At 53.4% G+C, this 20,650-nt stretch overlaps 10 protein-coding genes across 10 annotated transcripts; 6 read left to right on the top strand and 4 right to left on the bottom strand.

Annotated features, from left to right (window-relative positions):
- Nucleotides 1-1,104: 1,104 nt before the first annotated feature.
- On the top strand, nucleotides 1,105-2,672 carry G647_03958 (S-adenosylmethionine decarboxylase proenzyme; the record flags this gene model as incomplete). Its single annotated transcript, XM_008728303.1, has 2 exons — nucleotides 1,105-1,225; nucleotides 1,276-2,672. 2 exons carry the CDS (start codon nucleotides 1,105-1,107, stop codon nucleotides 2,670-2,672), a joined length of 1,518 nt encoding a protein of 505 aa, XP_008726525.1.
- Nucleotides 2,673-3,310: 638 nt separating this feature from the next.
- Nucleotides 3,311-4,378, top strand: G647_03957 (uncharacterized protein; the record flags this gene model as incomplete). The annotated part of the gene is made up of 1 exon (XM_008728302.1): nucleotides 3,311-4,378. The coding sequence occupies one exon, from the start codon at nucleotides 3,311-3,313 to the stop codon at nucleotides 4,376-4,378; it is 1,068 nt and encodes a 355-aa protein (XP_008726524.1).
- A 1,546-nt stretch (nucleotides 4,379-5,924) lies between these two features.
- G647_03956 (uncharacterized protein) lies at nucleotides 5,925-6,455 on the top strand (the record flags this gene model as incomplete). The annotated part of the gene is made up of 1 exon (XM_008728301.1): nucleotides 5,925-6,455. The coding sequence occupies one exon, from the start codon at nucleotides 5,925-5,927 to the stop codon at nucleotides 6,453-6,455; it is 531 nt and encodes a 176-aa protein (XP_008726523.1).
- Nucleotides 6,456-6,704: 249 nt separating this feature from the next.
- G647_03955 (uncharacterized protein) lies at nucleotides 6,705-7,820 on the top strand (the record flags this gene model as incomplete). The annotated part of the gene is made up of 1 exon (XM_008728300.1): nucleotides 6,705-7,820. The coding sequence occupies one exon, from the start codon at nucleotides 6,705-6,707 to the stop codon at nucleotides 7,818-7,820; it is 1,116 nt and encodes a 371-aa protein (XP_008726522.1).
- A 1,140-nt stretch (nucleotides 7,821-8,960) lies between these two features.
- Nucleotides 8,961-9,839, top strand: G647_03954 (uncharacterized protein; the record flags this gene model as incomplete). The annotated part of the gene is made up of 1 exon (XM_008728299.1): nucleotides 8,961-9,839. One exon carries the CDS (start codon nucleotides 8,961-8,963, stop codon nucleotides 9,837-9,839), a length of 879 nt encoding a protein of 292 aa, XP_008726521.1.
- A 238-nt stretch (nucleotides 9,840-10,077) lies between these two features.
- G647_03953 (uncharacterized protein) lies at nucleotides 10,078-10,632 on the bottom strand (the record flags this gene model as incomplete). Its single annotated transcript, XM_008728298.1, has 1 exon — nucleotides 10,078-10,632. The coding sequence occupies one exon, from the start codon at nucleotides 10,630-10,632 to the stop codon at nucleotides 10,078-10,080; it is 555 nt and encodes a 184-aa protein (XP_008726520.1).
- A 1,504-nt stretch (nucleotides 10,633-12,136) lies between these two features.
- Nucleotides 12,137-13,939, top strand: G647_03952 (uncharacterized protein; the record flags this gene model as incomplete). The annotated part of the gene is made up of 4 exons (XM_008728297.1): nucleotides 12,137-12,362; nucleotides 12,436-12,458; nucleotides 12,542-12,961; nucleotides 13,034-13,939. 4 exons carry the CDS (start codon nucleotides 12,137-12,139, stop codon nucleotides 13,937-13,939), a joined length of 1,575 nt encoding a protein of 524 aa, XP_008726519.1.
- A 706-nt stretch (nucleotides 13,940-14,645) lies between these two features.
- Nucleotides 14,646-14,927, bottom strand: G647_03951 (uncharacterized protein; the record flags this gene model as incomplete). Its single annotated transcript, XM_008728296.1, has 1 exon — nucleotides 14,646-14,927. One exon carries the CDS (start codon nucleotides 14,925-14,927, stop codon nucleotides 14,646-14,648), a length of 282 nt encoding a protein of 93 aa, XP_008726518.1.
- A 781-nt stretch (nucleotides 14,928-15,708) lies between these two features.
- G647_03950 (uncharacterized protein) lies at nucleotides 15,709-18,155 on the bottom strand (the record flags this gene model as incomplete). Its single annotated transcript, XM_008728295.1, has 7 exons — nucleotides 15,709-15,852; nucleotides 15,996-16,102; nucleotides 16,338-16,932; nucleotides 17,019-17,137; nucleotides 17,240-17,475; nucleotides 17,583-17,827; nucleotides 17,898-18,155. The coding sequence occupies 7 exons, from the start codon at nucleotides 18,153-18,155 to the stop codon at nucleotides 15,709-15,711; spliced, it is 1,704 nt and encodes a 567-aa protein (XP_008726517.1).
- A 414-nt stretch (nucleotides 18,156-18,569) lies between these two features.
- On the bottom strand, nucleotides 18,570-20,228 carry G647_03949 (uncharacterized protein; the record flags this gene model as incomplete). The annotated part of the gene is made up of 1 exon (XM_008728294.1): nucleotides 18,570-20,228. The coding sequence occupies one exon, from the start codon at nucleotides 20,226-20,228 to the stop codon at nucleotides 18,570-18,572; it is 1,659 nt and encodes a 552-aa protein (XP_008726516.1).
- Nucleotides 20,229-20,650: the final 422 nt, after the last annotated feature.

Genomic DNA, 20,650 nt, shown 5'->3' with positions numbered 1-20,650 from the left:
TCTTCTCGTGTAGAAATCACTTCGGTCCTTCCGGAATCAATTGAAGGATGACGCAGCCATGCCCAGTCGGCGCTAGTCGAGGCTTTCTCTTCGTCGGGATGCATGTCATCGGCGCGAGTCGGCGGTGTTTGCAGGCATCTGACTGGGTGCTTCTTTCATTCCCGCGCCCAAAATTTCGAACAGGCGGTGTTTTCAGTGCCCACTTCCCAACGGCGTCACACAAAAAGACAGCTGCTCTTTCCGGTGCAACATCAACAGTGAAGCCACACAAATTTGCCTCTCTCGACACCCCGACCGCGCATTTTCAGGTTCGAGCTCGTCCAAGTGCACACATTATTATTCATCGCTGCTCTCGTCTACCCGTCTAGATTGACGTCCACTCCAGCCTGTTCACTTACTCGCGATCGAGCAGCCTTGGGAAACGAAATTCGCTGAGGCATTTTTTCAGCCAACCCACGAACTTCACCACCCACATCAATCGCAGTTCTGGCGAAATTCACACGTCCGCGATTCGACCTCGTTGAAGGCTGTGGCAGCCGCTCTTATCTCCAGTGAATTCTAGTAGCATCTCTATGAGCCGCAAAGATCTACTACGATTCCTGTCAAAGCCAGCAAAGTATGTTTCCCTCCCAGACAGACAACGTCGCCGCTGACCCCAACCCAGGCCCCGATAACACCAGCTACTTGCGAGAACCAAAACAGATCGACCTCACATCAGACTGTCTTCCAGGGAGGGCATCTTGAAAAAGCACAATATCCCAATCGATATCCTGACAGGTATCGACCTTCGACCGGAAGAGGTTTAAAATATTGCCCACGATTCCGTTCGTGCAGGAAATCTTCTTCCTCCTCTCCTCTACCAGGCCTCCATAACGACCCTTCAGAAGGGATTTCCATATCACTCAGACACTGCTGCTGGCAAAAGCCAGCCTCCCATCCTCCCACCGCATAGTGGGCCTTCTCTTCTCAGGCGGACACCGCATTGTTCGTCTGGGTGGCAGATAGTGCTTCACTGACTCATCAGATCAGTGGTTCTTCGCCTTCTTGCCAAACCACTTCAACTCTCTCCAGACAAGGGACTTCGTCCACGTTTTCGACAAGGATATGGTAAACATTGGGATTCCCAAGAATTATACAACTTCGCCATCGAGTTTTAGTCACACGCCATCGTTGACTATCAATCATGAAGTTGCACTAGATCTTGATTCTAGCAATGCATTCGAAGGTAAGGAGTCCTTGCATTCGTACAGGTAGCTTGTGTCTGACGCTATGTAGGCCCCGAGAAACTTTTAGAAGTATGGTTCAGTCCATCGCCCGAAGCCCTCCAGGGCTGCTCGAAGTCGACGGGACTCAAGGCTGTCCCCGCCGAAGTGTGGAAGACAATGCTTGATCTGGTCAATTGCAAAGTCTTGTCCATCATTGAGTCCGAAGATGTCGATGCTTATCTCCTCTCCGAGTCGAGCATGTTCGTCTTCCCTCACAAGCTCATCTTGAAGACATGCGGCACAACCACTTTGCTATGTGGTCTTCCACGCATCCTCGAGATCGCGGTGCTCTTCGGAGGATTTGCTCAGGCCACTGCACCTCCTTCCAACGGCATTAGTGTTGCAGCTGCACCGTACCGCGTTTTCTACAGCCGGAAGAACTACTTGTTCCCTGATCGCCAACATGGGCCACACCGCAGCTGGCGCAATGAAGTGCAGACTCTGGACAAACTCTTCGTAGGAGGAAGTGCTTACATGATCGGCAAGATGAACGGCGAGCATTGGTACCTCTATTTGACCGAACCATACACGATGTTAACACCGCCTGCGAGCCCAAGAAGCATGGATAGCCCTGGCACAGAGACAAAAGTTCTGGATCTACCAACATCTTTTGTGGTCGACCGTGGCTCGAAGGTTTGCCAAGGTGAAGACGAAACTCTGGAGATTCTCATGACTGATTTGGACGAGGAGAATGCCAGGCAATTCTACCTCGACCATGCGAGTGCGGTCGCAGAAGATCAGTGGAGAGGATCGCAGAGAGGAAGAGATGATCATGTCGATGTATTCAGCAACGCTTCTGATGACGACACCGATATTTCCGTCAAGGAGGAGGCTTATCCGTCCGAACTCACCACCGAAGGCCATGCTCTCGGCACTGTTGTGTCTGACTCATGCGGTCTTTCCAACGTCTACCCAGTGGACAAATATCCTGACGCAAGGGTCGATGCCTATCTCTTCACTCCGTGCGGGTTCTCAGCCAACGGCGTCATCCCAGCAGCCGATGGCGGAAGAGGGACACACTACTTCACTGTCCATGTCACGCCGGAACCAATATGCTCTTATGCTTCCTTCGAGACGAATGTTCCCTGTGGCCAGAAGGGGCGTGAGACCACCGATATCATCCAGCATGTGGTGGACATCTTTAAGCCAGGCCGCTTCTCCGTCACTTTGTTCGAGGCCACGTCAAGCTACGAGGAGAAGCTTTGTGCTGATCATGATGAGCTCGCACAAATCAGAATCTTGGAGCGACAAGCCGCTCGTCGCAACACAAAAATGGATGCTATCAAAGGGTACCGTCGCGTCGATAGGATAGTTCACGATTTGGATGGCTATGACTTGGTGTTCCGATACTACGAGCGCCATGACTGGAAAGGCGGTGCGCCACGCATTGGTGAAAATGGCATGTGAGGACGGCGTGATGGCAGGGGAGGCGAATGTAATCGGTGGAGGAGCTCGAGAAGTGAGAGAGGTCGTGACGGTCTGCGCCGTTTCCATTGGACCACAATAAGTTGTCCGTCTTGCTGGCCTTGTGGCCTGTTCCACTCTTTCAAGAGTATCAGTAGTCGATCGTTGGATTTTGAGAGAAAGCTTGCCACTATTGTTAGTTCTCGATTGACAATCCGCAGTTTCCAAACATTGATGTAGGGGCACAATAATCTGTAGAATTTTACACCTTTCCCGCCCTATCCGATAATATTGGGTCACTCATCTGATAATGAGACATGAATACTACTCGTACTCCAGCTAATTGAGGGAGGGTGAGTCCGAGGTTCCGAGAGGGACAATTGTGTCCCACAGCCTTGCGGAAATGGGCGAGGCTGAAGTTCGGTCCAACTTGCCAAAATCGGCGCCACTGTCGACTTCGCCTTTCGCACCTTCATCTAATTAACACCGTCAGAAATGGTACAGGTATAAGTCACGGCGTCATCACCTTCTTCGCATCTACCAGGCCCGCCTAGACGATAGATTTGCACCTAGTTGCTCTTCAATTCCATAAGTCTACCGACGACGTCTACCACCCCAACTTCGCAGAAACCCTCGCGACCATGGCGAGCTCCCCTCCAGCTTCGTTTCCTGCAAGCCTCCCAAACCCCAAGAAGCGCGCCTCGATGAGCTCTCAGACTTCCGCGCAAGGCACATCAAAGAGACCCAAGTTGCATCCTCTCCGGCAAACCTCATTTCCCGCCCAAGATGCGAGCGGACGCTATGGGTCCGCAGTCACAAGCGCCCGGTCTGAGACCGGCAGTGTCGCCAACAGTCTGCTTTCCGGACTGAGCGGCAAAGTGAAAGGTCGTGGAAGGGGAAGGCCACGGAAGTCGGCTCAACTTGATCTGGACGAAGTACGCTCTACCCACCAGATTCCTGGCGATACGACAAGCCAGGTCGATGGCAGTGAAAGGGCAGCACATCGCGGGACGAAATCAGTGGTCAGTGCAAGGTCAGGCGCAGCTGAACAGGAAGAGGATGACGATGGTGACATTGATGAATTGGTTGAGAACATGGACGAACAGGAAAGGCGGCAAGCCGAAGAAGAAGAAATTCGTCAGGAGCAGCGTCGGGAACGGCTCGCCGACACTCTTGACCCGGATCAATATGCAAGGTACAACCAGTGGCGGGCGCTCTCGCTTAACAACTCGACTGTAAAACGACTTGTCAACTCCATCGTGTCCCAGTCGGTGACGACGGCCCCTCTCCAAGCGATCAGGATCTACGGGAAGTGGTTCGTCGGCGAGATTGTAGAGAGAGCACGTGAGGTACAGATTGAGTGGGCGAGGGCATACGAGGATACGAGAACGGAGGAGCGAGAACGACGAGAAAAGGAATTGCAGGTCTTGGAGGAGAAGCGTAGGGAAGCCAACGACGCCGACCCGCAGTCCCGATCGATCGCCAGGGACATCGAGCGATTGAAACGGGAAGTCAAGGAATACATTCCTAATCCCCACAAGGGAGGTCTATTACCGGATCACCTCCGAGAAGCTTTACGCAGGTACAAGAATGACGGCGAAGGCGGCGGTGTAGGGTTTCAAGGCCTTAGCCATGGCTTATTGGGGGTAACCGGGCCTGCTGCTTGGAGAGTCGGGGACGGTGCTTCTGGGAGGCGACTGTTCAGATGAACAGAATGGGCATCTCTGCGACACTGTGTCTACTGTGCCGACCGCAGTGGCTGTGGATAAATACTGCTTAATCGGACAGGGACAGAACTTGTTGAGCAACAAGTGCTAAGGTGGCATGCATTCTGTGGGTGCACTGATCAACCAGGCCGGCCAGTCGACAACAATGCTTGGCTTTGGGCTTCCAACCTCCCGCTGTAGCCCATCCGAGTCTATGTCCATTGGGCTGAGTTTCGACTTCGGCTCTAGATTACGGATCGGGCTGAAGCTACTCTCGCTCTGTCGTACCCAGGTCCAACCACGTCTTGTGAAAAAGCGGCCGTTCCCCAGCTTAGGTACAGAAGCTTGGAAATTTAGCAGTGGCTCGTCATCTTTGGGCTCAAAAGGTAACCGCCATCTTTGGAGCTGATCATGGACTAAGGGACGCTGTGAACGCCCTGCACTGGCTGGTATGTGATCAGTTTCCCATGACGGGCTTCCCAATGGACCACAGTCGCATCAACTTCAAAGTGAGACTACTGTCTTGCTGCATCATTACCGACTTTGTGTCTAACAGCGTTCTGCTTTCTTAATCGTTCTCATTGCTGATCCAATAATGCCTCCCACAAGAGCTTACCATGGCAGACGTCTTCACTGCGATGACATTCGACAGCACAGCGCAACAGTTACTACGCGATCGAAGGTTCTGCCTTTCTCGATGACTATACTCCTGAAATTGTCCAAGCGGACACCTTGGGGCAGAAAGTCGATGGCTTCGTTAAGCGATGAAAGAGAAACTGGGCACACGTTCAGCGAAAGTCAATGAGAAACGTGCGGCCGTGGACGCCAATACTTGACTACCTCTGAGATCACAGGGATACTCTCCGTGCGGTGTTGCCTATTACTGCCGCATTTCTGGAAGTCTTCCTTCTGTGATTTCTGTTTTGCGCCTATTATACACTCCCAGCCGATCCTATCACCAGTGCAACACTGCCTCGAGTCGCTGATATCTACGCCGCTTTCCCATTCATCAGCTGTGTCGAGTCTCCAAAGCTAGCACTTTAACAGACCATGACTTTTTGTATCGTCATCCTTGGCATCATATCAACTGCGATCACCTTTCATTTCTGTCAAGATGAACCGCTTGGCTGGCAGACGCGGAGACCGGGACTGCTCATCAGGGTCAGCGGAGCCGGACAGAACATTCGCGCGGTCTTCGCAGCATCAACTCCTGACAAGCACCTCCATCTGACAGTAAACGCAATCAAAGCGATCACGGTATTCTGCGTCAAGACGACCGCTATGCTCATTGATCACTATGATCGCTCGAAATACCCCTGCAGTTCGGCAGACTGATGTGATCAGGGTGTTGAGGGGTTGGAGAATCATCACACTAATCTTTGCTCTCCGTAAGTTTTTGTCGGCTTCCGGACGCCTGATTTGAGGGTGGTTAGAGCTCTTCTGACAATAAACGAGAGCTTTGGCAGTGATGACAAACATTGCCATCTTCGGTTACATACTCGCTGAACTGAACGAGATCTAGACGCTGGGCACGAAATGCTACCGCATCATGGCGCTCGCGGCACCGGCAGAGTGGCTATACGCACTCGCTACCGTCTCGTGGAGCCTGACTATCGCCTTCAACATATACACTACTCCTATCGTGGCGAAGATCAAATCTGCACGGGATCAAGCCGAAATCGAGCAATTGGCGCCTGAACAGTACGGAAAATGGACCCCAACTCCGAAAAGCCTGGAATGTACCGACTATATTGCTCCTGGACAGGACGAGGGAACGGTTCAGGTCGATCTTCTCTGGACGGGATCGAGAACGACAGGAGAGGAAATGACAAACTTGGAAGTCTGGATAGCCAGCCTGGTTCGCTGCACGGCTATACTGAATATTGCTCCAATGATGGTCACAACGCATCCGGCCTCAGTCCGCCAATCCGAGCAAGGGCCTGGAGATAATCGACTTCAACCTACAGCACGCCCAAGCGAGGGCAGTAATACGGCCTTTGACAACAGAGTCTTGATTTCCTGGACGAGCAATGTCGTGCACTCCCCGCTAATGATCTGGTTTCGGACGGTTTCCTGCTGACATAAGATCTGCTTTTGGATGCTTGTGGGTGGCCTTTCCACCTAGATGCTTCCCCTGAGAGCGTTGCTATTCACTAATCACCGTACTGCGCGTAGAGATGGAAGGCATCTATCTATACTCTGCTCCCGCCCTCATCAACTCCGGCTCGCTGCCACGAGCTTTATTCTCCCCCAAAAAGAAGGGGAGTACGCCAATCTGTTCGAATAGGCTACAACACCGCCATCTAGATGAACCATAAGCTTTATTAAGATGTCCGATGCGAACTGTCATCGCGTCTTCTTGGTGACCTACCCGCGCACAGCATCAAACCTGCTCATCCGCATACTCAACCTCCCCAACCAACTCAAAATCTACACCCCAAACGCCCTGGCAGGATACCTCTTCACGCCCGCAGCCCAAGTGATCAGAGATTCCAACGCTTGGGCCGCGCCCCTCGACAGCTGGCCGGACGGACTGGCCGACCGCCTGAAGCAAATTTATCGCGATGGGTTCGTCGAGCTAGAAAAGACCGCTTCCAAAGGCGCGGATTTGGGAAGGACCGTCTTCGTCAAGGAACATATCCAAGGCTTACTCCACCCGCTGGCGCAACAGAGATTCGTCTTTGGTAACGCCAACGGCAAAGTACCCATCAAGTCGGAAGACCTGGAACAGTGGGATTTCTCCACCACCGTCGGAGAAGTTGGCAACTATTCTGCCCTCAACGACACGGTCCTCCCGGACGAGACCCTCGAATCATGGAAGCCGATCTTTCTCATTCGTCATCCGGCCCTCTCGTTCCCGTCGTTCTACAGGATCTTCCGAGTGCTGGAAGGGGATGAGGATGACGACCCCTCTGGTGGTAGAGAAAGGTGGTTGGACTTGTACCTCACGCTGCATTTTACTCGGCGATTATACGAGCTTTATTGCGCAAAAGATGGTGCTGTTGGGAATAAAGAGCGTTCCCCAACAAAGACAGCAGATGAGGGTGAGGGTGAGGATGGGGCTCACGATGGTCCACGATCTCAGCAGCATCTCCTTGAGTGGCCTATCGTGCTGGACGCCGACGATATCATCACCGCGCCGGTGATTGTAGAGCGTCTCGCCAGGCAGATTGGCATGGACGTCTCGAACCTGAAGTTCAAGTGGGATGCCACGTCCGTGGAAGAGCGAAAGACCATGTCCGCTCTCATGCAGACCATGTTATCCACGCTCCTTGCGTCGGATGGAGTCCAAGTCGCCAAAGCGGCAGGGCAGGTTGTCGATGTTGAGGTCGAAAAGAAGAAGTGGGAGACCGAATGGGGAGAGAGCAAGGCACGGAAATTGGAGAGGTGGGTTCAAGCCGCTATGGCGGATTATCTCTTCTTGAGCGGCAAAAGGATGAGGTGAGCACGGGTTACAGCGAAGTGAGTTCTCTAGCGCCCAGAAAGTAGGCGGTACGGAGGGAAGGGAAGGGAAGGGGAGTAGTTACAAGTAGGTAGATAGGAGAATACTGAGTGCTCTCCTTACTGCGCGACAAAAGGGCTACCGCCTCGTGAGGCGACTTAACCGTTGGGGCATGAGAGCACGGTCTACACAATCGTCAGGAATAAAAACCGCAGCGCATGCCATGCCAACCGCATTACATCAATGAGTGGCAAGGGAGATCACCTCCTGAACCGACGAGCCCTCTGAGGAGCTACAGCATCAGACGGCATAGATCGACGCCATGCATGCATGTATGCGCGTGCGGGTTGACGGAACCTCGGGACTCTCATGTACAGTACTGTACATCAATGTGAGTGCGAGGGAGTCAATAAGTCCAAAGGAGTACTGTGAGTAAGCCACCAGAAGTAAGCAAGTAAGCAAGAGACCAGCTTTGTAGGTAAGTGACCGACCATGGATGTCTGATTGCCATTGTGGATCGGTCACGGAATTCCGTGTCGTTTCCTACCTACTTTACGGGGTCCCTGTGGAGTATGTATTCTCGCGCTCCTCTCTCCACTTGACACCCTGGTCCGGACGAAACAAGGCTGCACAGTAAAGGGAAGGGAGGAAAGAAAGCGTACAGGCAGCCAATACAGGAGCGGTTGACGACCGCCCGTAATGTCTGTGCTGGAAGTGGCGCGTCGAGGTAGCGTGGATGTCTGTACAGCGACTGAGTGTCTTGTTCTAATGCAGGTGGGACAACTAACGAGTGACTAGGTAGTACTAGCAGATTAGTTCGTATGTAAAATGATATTGAGTCCGCCTGGAAACGCAGGTATATATTGAGAGTGCGCAGGCGAGTACTCCCACCGAATACTCAGTCCTTCACACCTCGTGTCTTGCTGGCATGGGAGAGACATTTTACATGATTTCTTGCTTGATCTGATACCCGATCCAATACTCGATTTCGTACTTGAGACGTGATCTGCTATTGGTCTAATATATTGGATCTGATCCTCGACTCCTTTCTTGATACTTGCTTGATACTTTGCCTGGACGTCGCCACACACGAAAACACCTCCTCAAGCCTCGCGATTGAACAACCGCAATACTGCATTGATTATGCCTTACTTTCAACCTAAACTGACTCTCCCTTCTTCGCTCCCCTTCCGCGACAAGACTGTCCTCATCACCGGCACGTCCGCTGGGCTCGGTCTTGCCGCGACAAAGCACCTCCTTCTACATGGCGCCAAGGAGATCATCGCTGGCGTCCGTTCCGTTGCGAAAGCGAATGCTGTCAATGCTGACATCCTCTCCGACCGCGAGCTCAAAAGAGTCAACCCAAATGGAAAGATCACAGTCTTGCGTCTAGACGCTGAGGACTACTCGAGCGTGCTCCATTTCGTGAGAGAGGTGAAGACGCGATGGGACGGCAATTTGGACATGGTCTTGTTGAACGCAGGTACGGGGAGTCTGAAGTGGGAGGTCGCAGAGAAGACGGGCCACGAAAAGACCATCCAAGTCAACGTGCTCTCTCCTGCATTGTTGGCCCTGGAGCTGCTCCCCGTGCTGGAGAAGACGGCGTCACGCACGGGTGTACCCTCGCGGTTGACCTGGGTGGGAAGTTTCGTGCAGTACGACCATAGTCTCGAGAAGAAACCTGTCAGGGCAGGCGAGGGGGTTGTTGCGCATTTCGACGATAAGAGCCAGTTCGTCGCTATGGCGCGCTATCCTGACTCGAAACTGTTGGGGACTCTGATTGTGGAGGCACTGGCAAAGTATGTGGATCCGGAGAAGGTCATTGTCAACGACGTGTCGCCTGGAATGGTCAAGACTGGGTTTGGCGATTATCCTGTTTGGTTGAGAGTTGTGTTCGCCGGGATATTTGCATTCAAGGGCCGGGACGTCGATGAAGGGGTCAAGACGTACCTTTATGCTTTGGGAGTTGCTGGGAAGGAGTCGCATGGCTTGTATTTGAGTGACAACACGGTTGCTCGGTAAGTTCTCGGCCAGTGTGAAAAGCAAGATGCTGACCTTTTCCGCCGACGTGCTTCCTTCACTCAGACCGCAGCAGGGACGGAAGTCCGCGAGAAGCTATGGAACGATATCTGGGAGGAATGCTTGGGTGTTGACGGGTCTTTGGAGCGTCGGACTCGAACGTATGTATAGCACGCCAGAAAGCGCATTAGCTTTTGGATATCGTCCGCGTTGGCGAATATATTGCTGTCCTCGGGGTTGTTCATTGCCCTATGATGGTGCTGCAGAATGTGACGAGCATGCCGAAGTCATCCATCTCCTCGTGCCACTTCTCTACCCTTCTTACGAGTCGCTGTATCTCCTCCGCGTTTTCATCCTCAGCGCCAACATCTTGCTGGTTGAGCTGCAACAAGTCCCCATATTTCAAATCTGGGTCCCTCGGGTGGCAAGCAATATCATATTCTGCACGCCACGACAGATCGTCTCTTGCTTCCCATAGGGGCTTCGGCGCTGGAAGGTTGACATCTACAGGATGATAGTCAAGCTCACGGTCGCACGGCAGGCCAAACTCAATGTCGAAGAAGAGCCCAAACATGAAATACAGCATCGCCGTTCGACATTTTGATTCATTGAAGACCCAGTCGTCCCATGCCACTGCGTCGATAACCGTCTTGTCTACGGCAGTGCGTGAAGCCGGATAATTCTGATTCATCCAATCGTAATGCGCCCGCAAGGTGAACAGCAGGGTCGTTGGGAGATTGATGTTGTGTGTCAGCGTCGTGTCGCCTCCTCCTGCAAGCATGAGAAGATAGATCATGACAGCTTGCGCCGACGAGAGGTGGAGCCATCTATCAGGAGAGGTACGAAGGGCATACAGCCTTTCTTGCTCCAAGGCGATAGCACCAAGGACGGTAGGATCTTTGGTGTCCCCGTGTACCGCCTGTTGGTCACATATTCTTTGGCAGACGAGGACCGGATCGTCGAAGCGCAAAGCGACTGCCGGCTGCAAATGCCTCGAGCGATGGATGAAAGGGGGCCAAGTCGCTTGTCTCTTCATTCTTTGCGGGAACGAGCAGACGATTCGCGACGCCGTCTGGAAAATTACCACGCTAGGTGTCGATGGTGCTTTCCTTGGTCGCAATGGCCTTGAGGAGGACGAAGAGGTTTCCGCCACCGTTCTATTTACTGGCAGTGGATATTCTGTGCTTACAGCAAGTGGTGATGCATCAGATTGGCTTTGTCTGCGTGACGAATGCCCTACCGAGTATACGCAGATTCTGTGTTTGCGTTGACAGGGTTCGCATTCGGGTCTGCGTGAATCACATCGCGACTTCGCTTGAATGCATGCGAGGCAGGACTTTCGACGCGGCGGCAGCGGCTGAGTGAGCTTGCTGCGACAGTACCGTTCATGCCTCTTGAGGGAAGCTGCCCCCAGTGCCAGTGAGTAAAGAAATTGGCGGCGAATCTCGAAACGCGATGGCAGCTCACCTACCGGCTTGAAAAGAGCGGGCACAGACTGCACACGTGGATGTGTCTGCGGCCATCGAGACTGAAAGGCTGAACAACGAAGTGCCCAATGTCACGAGGATCACCCGTTACGAATTGATTTCGTGAAGCGTTTCCTCCGGAGTCCCAGTGTGGACGAACCATAATAAATGAATCGGGAATTGCGAGAGGAGAGGGTGAAACCTGGGTGAAGGCAAAGTGAAAGTTGCCCCCACCACTACGTTCTCCGTATACATACATGGCACGTGACTGCGCCAAGACTTGTCCCGACGCGTCCAGCGCGTTTCCAACACGCCTGACATGCATCGGTTTCATTGCTGGACAGAGATGAGATAGAATATCCGCGACATTATTATCGGCTTAGAAACCCAAGAGCTGTACTGAGCTGCAACTACGAGTCCTCGTATGACATGTTTTTCCCCAGGATGCACCAATCACCCACCAATCGGCGGACACAACAATTGACGTCACCCATGGATCTTCATTATGCTGGAGATCCTCGATCCACCACGCCCAACATTGCCGAACTTTCCTCGCCATGAGGAGACGACGACGGATGCCGGCAGATTCAATGATTCGAGGGCCTGTCTCGGCGGAATGCTACATACGAGTTAAGTACACCAAGTAGGGTGACATGGGCAGTTCACGTCCTTCCCCAGTCGGATTCAAGATCCGGGCCCGATCTTTCTTCCTGCTTGTTAAAACGCGAAACTCTTTTCAATATTTAGCACATAGGCCAGCAGGTAGCTTTCGTCGCTCAGGTAAAGCAGTCTGAGGTGCAGATACTCTTTCAAAGCTAGATCACGACGCTCACCATGTCCGCTCATACGGAGAACCTGCAATTCAGCAGGGAGGATATCGATTTCGGTAGGTCGGTCTGTTTGCTGCTTGAACCGCAGCTTTTAACGTCGATGGTAGAATTCCCAGATGATCTTCCCGAGAAGCTGGGGGAGGAACTCCGTCGACTCGAGCAGTTGTTCACAGTCGATACTGCATTGCTGAAGACGATTACCGACCGATTCGGCGAAGAACTTCAGGCAGGTTGGTGCTCACTTTCTACACTTGCATATAGAGGTGTCTTTACTCTTCGCTTATCTAACGCCCAACTTCCCAGGTCTGGAGCGCAAAGGTGATATTGTCCGTCTTCCATCCCATTGCAAGCAGCCGACGAGTTCCCAGAATGACAATGTGAAACTAACCATCCACCTCTATGCACCTAGCCTATGAACATCACCTGGGTGACTTCCTCTCCGACGGGGCGTGAGACAGGCACGTACCTTACCATCGACCTAGGCGGGACGAATCTGCGAGTCTGCCTGATTACTCTTACCGATGAGATGGGCGGACACCACACGAAACAGGAGAAGTATACGCTACCCAAGGACATCAAGACCGGCACGGCGGATCAGCTGTTTGAACATATTGCCGACCACCTCAGCGAGTTCCTGACAGAGCACGTCAAGGATGACGAGGCCGCATGCGCCGAGGGAAAGATCCCTCTAGGTTTCACATTCAGCTATCCCGCCACGCAGGACAGGATCGACCACGGAATCCTCCAGACGTGGACGAAAGGCTGGGACGTGAAGGACGTCGAGGGACACGACGTGGCGGAGATGCTGAGAAAGGCCATGGAGAAAAGAGTATGTAATTGTCCTATGCCATCAGATCTCTTCTCGTAAACCGTCACTATTACTGATCCTTCTCCCCCACAGAACCTCCCGGTCAAGCTGATCGCCCTGGTCAACGACACGACAGGCGCGCTCATCGCCTCAGCATACAACGACCCCGACACGATCATCGGCGCCATCTTCGGCACGGGCTGCAACGCCGCATACATGGACCGTGTGTCGCAAATCCCCAAAATGCCGTCCCAAACAACAGACCCCGATAGTTCCCTAAAAGAAGACTCCCCAATGGCCATCAACTGCGAATACGGCGCCTTTGACAACTCGCACACCGTCCTCCCGAGAACGCGCTACGACGAACTCATCGACGAGCAGAGCCCCCGCCCAGGCGAGCAGACGTTCGAAAAAATGTCGGCAGGACTCTACTTGGGAGAGATCTTCCGACAGATCCTCCTCGAACTGTTCACCAAGGGGGTCATCTTCCAGGGTTGGTCCTCGGGCTCAGACTCGGACGCAAACATGCAGACCCAGGCGCAAAAGGACGCCCTCTCGAACCCGTACGCCATCGACACGGAATTCCTCTCGACGGTCGAAAACGACGCGACGCCATCTCTCGCCGAGGCGAAATCTGCCTTCCAGCGCGTTCTGGCCGGCCTTACGCCCTCGGACGCAGAGCTGCGGTTTTGCCAGGCCGTCGCGAAACTCATCGCCATTCGGGGCGCGAGGCTCTGCGCGTGCGGCGCGTCGGCGATCTGTCGTCGCATTGGCAGGCGGAAGGGCCACGTCGCCGCGGATGGGAGCGTGGCTGTCAAGCATCCCCGGTTCAAGGAGCGGTGGGAGTGCGCGGTGCGCGAGATCCTAGATATGAAGTTGGGAGGGTTTGGCAGGGAGGGCGAGGGGATCGAGTTGACGAGTGCCGAGGATGGGAGCGGTGTTGGCGCGGCTGTCATCTGTGCTTTGGCCATGGGGAGGACGGGGACGAGCGCGAAGTGAATGCTGTAGTTTTGGAGTCTTGGTCCGGCAGAAGGAGAGGCAGCTAGGAAAGGGAAGCGTAGCCATATACTCTAGTGGAATTATTTATAGCACAGCATGTGTGAGAATTTGGGATACATGTAGAATCGTGCTGCTTGAGCACGGCCACCATCTTCAGGTCGAATCATCTATAGTACAGCATGTGTGAAAACCATGGGATACATGTAGAATTACACTGCTTGAGCACGGCACGGCAAGGCTGTTCTCCAGGATGTACTCCGCAGGCTGCGTTGCATTTCTTCGAGCTTTTAAGCTACAGTATGAGGATCTCGCGTACCCACTACATCATCCCCCCGAACTGTGTCGTTTCTTCCACGTTGCTGAGACCCAGATCAAAGCCAGTGGAAGGACAGTGTGACCGTAACAGTGGCATGACTATGACTGCACTTATGGACTCCTCCGCATGGTTGAGCTCGAGACCAAAGCCGATGAAAGGACAGTATCCGTCGTTGATCATCGTCCTCGCCACGCTTTTCCCTCCGCTGCCACCCTTCTATCGTCCTACTTACCGTCGTGTGTGCATTTAGATCTGTACGTACGCATACATGATCCAGCTTTGCTCGACACAACGCTGTGTAACGAACCGACTTCGCAATTCGGTCGTGCCGTGATGTCGTGCTAGAACGAGGCGATCAGGCCAGGCGTCGCCATAGCACACACAATTCAGTCATTGTTGCAGTGGCGACCGTGCAGAAGCGTGCCTTACAACTTCAACTGCATCTCCACCTGCAATGCCTGCGACCGGGTGGACCGGAGGATGGTGATGATTGCGCCAGCGCCCCGTCAGGATATCCAAGACGTTGGCGTCGAGGTCGACATGACGAGCGATGTAGTTGGCCTCGTCCCTTGCGCCCGATACAGTGGAGGCAAACTCATACAACGTCTTTGTTAGCTGAATGCCGAAGCTCGCTATGCCAACGATGGATGCGACAGCGGCAGCCTCGGCCATGACACGGGTTGTTTTTGCAGGCTTTCAGTCAGTCGTCACATCACTAATAGATAGTCGTTCCTGCGGCAAGGGGAAGAACATTCAAAGCAAGCAGCAAGCAGCAGGACGTGGAGGATCTGAAAGGGCAAGGTGTAAACGAGCCAGGCACATCAGGCTGAGAATCTGCCACCTGCGCCTTAGCGGGACAGTGCTGCCCGTATGCTTCCAGGGGCTTGAAATGCGGACTGAGCCCAATGAATAGCGAGCGAGCTGTCGCCCGATTACTATGGGCGCGGCACAAGGCAGACTCCCCCTTCCGGTGCAGTAGGGGTCTCCTCCAATATACCGTGATAGCATCCTATGAAGATGGGTAGCTGGCGAAACCCCGGTCTTTTTTCCCGTCAATGAGGCTCGAACACGAGACCCTAGGGGAAGGTGCCACCAATCACCGGGGTACACCGACCTGTCCTATATCTGTCGTGATGCTTGTCTTGTTTCTGATGCCAATAGCCGGTCGAGCATTGGTCGTATGATGTGACGCTGATGCTTCGATGCTTCCCTGAAAGGAACAAGCTGTCCGATGCCCTCAGCTTCGGCAATTGAGGATACCTTGTCGAGCGCAGGAGGGATCTTGAACTGCACAAAATACCGGGCGACCTTTCAAAAGGGCCGACAAGAGCAGACCAGACGGCGATTTACCGGAGAAAAGGTCTCCGTTTAATTCACTGCTTCCGCCCGACATACATAATCAATCCTAATAATGTCAGAAGGAGCACCTGATCTGAGACCACGGTACCACGACTCAAGTATTAAGATAAAAAGCCAGGTCGATCGTCTCGCCGTTCTTCTCCTTCTCCTCTGCCTCCGCTTCAATCTGCGTGAACCCATTGCCCAGGACCCCCTTCCAGCGATTCCCACTCCAGTATCGGACGTCAAAATCCTCGCCCTGGACGCATCAGTTAGCACTTGGCTCGGCCACAAGGATGTAAACATCCAGCCCGCCATCGAAGGCCGGGTGGTCGAGGCCAGTGACTGAGACTCAAAGCCTTGAAATCCCAACCAACAGATGGCCTCCGGAGGTGTACATACCCTGATCTCCCGGAGTATGACCTCGCGGTAAAGCAGCGCACTGCCTGGCCACGTTGCCGTGACTCGTCCGTCGACTCGATGGTTCTTGTACCAGCTCTTACATCCGCCTGGTGATTTACATTAGTAAAAGTTCCATCCCATTACAAATAAAAGATAGCAAGGGGAGGATACAGAAAATAGAAACAGGCACGGAAACAGGTCTCAAAACCACGAGGCGGACAGAACAAGGGGGTGGACGAGAAGAAATGCAAGCACAGCAGCCATGCGCCTCCAACGACGCGCTCCAAGTGCGAGAGGTTCCATTTCTGGTCAAGTAGTCAAGGAGGCGTAGTGGGGACTCACCAGTCCAAGTCAACGTCTCATGAATCTCATCCCCATACCTCACGAACTCGTCCGTCGCGTCCTGCGTGGGAGCCACACTCTTGATCCCCTCCCCGGCAATCTTATGCAGCCACCGACAAATATACTCGGCCGTCCACGTCATGCTGGTCAACAGCGTGCCGTGGCCGACCGTGGCATTCGGCCCCGTGAAGATGAAATAGTTAGGCATATCTGGACACGCGACGCTGAGATATGATTCCGGCTCCGAGGCCCACTTCTGCGCGAGGGTCACCCCGCCGCGGCCTGTGACGGGGTAATGCGGGATATGGGAGACGTCGAAGCCCGTGGCGCACACGATCACATCGACATCGTGATGCGTTCCTTGTGCGGTCTCGAGACCGGTGGCAGTGATGCGCTTGATAGGGGACTTCTCGAGCGTGACGGTCGGCAGGAGGAAGGATTCGAGGTATCCTTCTCCCGGGGTGAGGCGACGGCAGCCGAGCGTCCAGTTGGGGATGAGCTTTTCGCAGAGGGACGGGTCATTGTTCAGGGCAGCGCGCATGCGGGAAATAGTGACTTCGGTAGATTTGGTGTTTTGGGGGGAGTTTTTGCGGAACTGGAACATCGGCAAGTCAGCGAGTCATCAAGTCAACGAGTCAGTCAATGTCCCGACGGAGAAAGAACCACACGCAAAGCACATACCAAGCGGAATCCCTTGTTCATACCGTGTTGGAGCATCTTTCTGTATGCTTTGTGCTTCTCTGGGTTGCGAAAACGAGCCTTGTCCCGACTTGTATACCGGGGGTTGAAGTTACTGCCTACTTCTTCGTCACTGGCGTCAACGTCCGCCATATCGACGCCAACATCGCCATTGACCATTTCTTGGTCTCCCTTTTCCTGAGGTTCGGGATCGCCTTGGTCACCTACGCCGAGTGCCTGGCCTAGACTCTGCGTGATCCAAGTGGCTTCACGTTGGAAACTGATGATCTGCGTGCCTGGCAGTTTGGCCATTTGAGGTAGAATCTGGATGGCTGATGAGCCGTTGCCGATGATGCCGATGCGTTTGTGCGAGTAATCGTACGAATGGTCCCAGGCGGCGGAGTGGACTTTGTGACCTTGGAAGTCGTGGATACCAGGGATATCAGGCCATTTCCATTGACTTGGAAGATGGGAGAGGTCAGCTACAGTGACGATGAAGGGCTTTGGGTACTCAATAGCCTGGTCGGCAAGAGTCTTGCATCCATTCACAACGTCAGGCAAACTCACCTCAAGAACCCCTGAGCCGAAACAAGCACATCGGCAAATTCGTCCCGCTCCTCCTGTCCGTTTTTTCGTACACGAATCTTCCATTTCCCTTCCTCCTCTAACCACTCGAGGCCAATTACTCTCGTGTTGAATTGGACATCCCGTCTCAAATTCCACTTTGTCGCCACCTTCTCCACGTATGCGAGAATTTCATCACCATCGGCGTAGAACTTCGACCAATTCGGATTCGGGTCGAAGGGAAATGCCTTAACACACAAGTCAGTCGGTCCATGACCCCACATCCTGTGTGATACCCGAGGCGGCAGGGATGCTAACATATATATGCGCGGGCACATCGCACTGCACTCCGGGATAAGTATTCACACGCCACGTGCCGCCGACGTCGTCGTTCGCTTCGAAGATGACATGGTCAATGAATTCCTGCAGCTCGGGCTGTTCATGTTGGATCTTGTGGGCTAGTATCAACCCTGAGAAGCCGGCGCCAATTGTAGCGACCCTGAGTTTGCGCTTCTTGTATGCGTGTTCACTCGAGAGCGGGACGCATATTTCTTTCAGCCTTTCCGCGGAGACCATGGTTGGTGAAACCTGCGAGCCAACGAGAGACAGACGCGAGGAGATTCTTGACGAGAAGCTTTGCCTAGGCTTAACAGACATACCCAGGAAACAAAGCGGCAACGGGTCAACAAATACTAGCGATGTAGTCGATGCGTGTACGATCTCCTCACGCGAGTTCTTCATACCCGAATTGGAGACATCCGTACAACAGCCTCGGGGAATCACTGTATGTGGTCAGTCCAGCTGAAGCGGTTGAATTTCCCCGCACAGGATTCGATACAGTATCTGCTTGGACAGCAGTGGTGGTGCGCGTTGCTAGCCCCGAATGTCGGATGCTCAAGCGTGATGAGATCAGATGCAGAAGTCTGTAGGACGGGATAGGCAGAGTAGTGGCATATCCCGCAGCCCCTCGCCCAAGAGACGACGCCACGGTTATATATATTTGTACGGGTTCATAATCCCGTTGGGATCATAAAGGTCCTTTATTTGCTTCATGAGTTTCAGCATAGTGTCGCTCCGCTGATATCCAATGTATTTCTTCTTCGCAATGCCGAGGCCGTGTTCGGCACTGATACTTCCCCTTCGTTTTTGGATCCACTCATAGACCCACGGTTCGATTGCTTCTTCGACCTCTTTGGTGTACTTCCTGACGGGAACGTTGAGATGTAGATTTCCGTCGCCCATATGCCCGTAGCCGACCACTGCAATCGCTGGGTACGAGTCGTCGTCACCTACCAGTCCTTTGGAGTTCAATCGTTCCCGGGTTTCTTCGACAAGACTGTACAATTCTTTGATGGGAATGGACAAGTCGTATTTGTACGTGCCGCCAAAGTGTCCGATGGCTTCAGTGATGCCTTCTCGCCAGCCCCACAGCTGCCGGACTTGCGTCTCATCCTGAGCCAGTACGCCGTCCGAGACGATGTCCTCGCCCATGACGTATTCCAAGAAACTCTCGAGCTTCTCGCTATCATGGTCTGTGTTTGAACCGCTGGTTTCAATCAAGCAGTAAAATGGGTGGTCACCGTCAAGTGGCCTTTTGTTGCCCGTCACTTGGTGTACAAATCCTTGACTGCGAGCATCCATGAGCTCGAAAGCCGACAGGATCTCTCCAAGGTGAATCTTCGCTTCTTTGTAGGCTCTTTGTACATGCTCGAAGGAGGGAAGGCCGAAGTAAGCCACATTTACCGCCTTTGACCTTTGTGCGCAATGGATCGAGACGCCCGTGATGATGCCGATGGTCCCTTCTCCACCAATGAACAGCTGTTTCAAGTCGTAGCCAGTATTGTTCTTCCGCAACGTGGAGAGATCATCAAAGATGGTGCCATCTGGCAACACACCCTCAATTCCGAGAACATTTCCATGCAAGGAACCATACCGCAACAGTCTCAGACCTCCGGCATTGGTAGCGACATTGCCCCCGATTTGAGCCGAACCTTTCGCGCCGAGGTCGAGGGGATAGAGATGGTTGCGCTCGGCCAGAAAATTGTCGGCAACTTCCATGATGACACCTCCGTCAACAACCAGAATGCCACTGATTTCGTCGAAGCTTCGAATCTTGTTCATCCGTGACAACGAAATCACGATCTCGTCGAAGACCGGAACACTACCACCCACCAGGCCTGAATTACCCCCCTGGGGAACCACAGCAAGCTTATTATCATTGCAATATTTCAAGACTTTGCTCACTTCTTCCGTGCTTTTGGGCTTCAGGACCAGCTTGGCACGACCTCTGTACTTCTTCATCCAGTCCCTGTTGAAGGGCTCAAGATCATCCGTCGCATCTTGTGTGACGCCATCAATGACAGCAGCCTCGTCGCCCAGCGTAGACTTGAAGAACTGGATATGTTTCTCCGTGAGCTCTGAAAACCTCGAGTCGCGCTTCAGGGAAGGGTACATGTCCGTGGTATATCTGACATCGTGATGAGGTTCGCTGGGGTCGCTCCGCCGTCGGTATGTCGCCGAGAAGCTTCGTACGGGCTCAATGGAAGCCGCCCGTAAGGACTGGCACTGGGTGATCTGAGGCCGAGGTATGCAAGGCCTCCTCGTCTGGCGCAGCAAACGCGCAAGACTCCTTGAAGCCGAGCCAGACATCTTTGCCAGCGCCGTCAGGACCGTAGGAAAGGTTGGACTTTGGAGGCAGTGGACTGCGTCACGAGAAATGACATGATCATGGCACTCGAGACTCGACAGAAAAGTGACGACAAGCGGCAACAGCAACGGCTTCCGAGCCGAACATCGGCGCCGCACTTTTTCCGTGCCATTCACGTTAAAGCAGCGGTACTGTACGGAGTACGGAGTACTTTGTTAAATAAGCTCAAGACCCGCCCCGTTGCGGGGAAGCTGCCCTGAGGCTAGTTAAGGGTCGCTGATTAGGCTTGCCTAGCCCATTCAGGGGCCCCGGCTAGAGCTTCAGGCACCTGTGGCCAAGATCGGGTCTGTAGTACTGTATTAACACAAACTGAATCTCTTCTTGTACGGAGTAAGCCTGCATCACTGACCTTGCCTCTGGGCGA

Source organism: Cladophialophora carrionii (assembly GCF_000365165.1).
Source record: "Cladophialophora carrionii CBS 160.54 unplaced genomic scaffold supercont1.3, whole genome shotgun sequence".
NCBI lineage: Eukaryota > Fungi > Ascomycota > Eurotiomycetes > Chaetothyriales > Herpotrichiellaceae > Cladophialophora > Cladophialophora carrionii.
The sequence above is the reverse complement of the archived record's forward strand: the minus strand, read 5'-3'. Positions and strand labels throughout refer to the sequence as shown.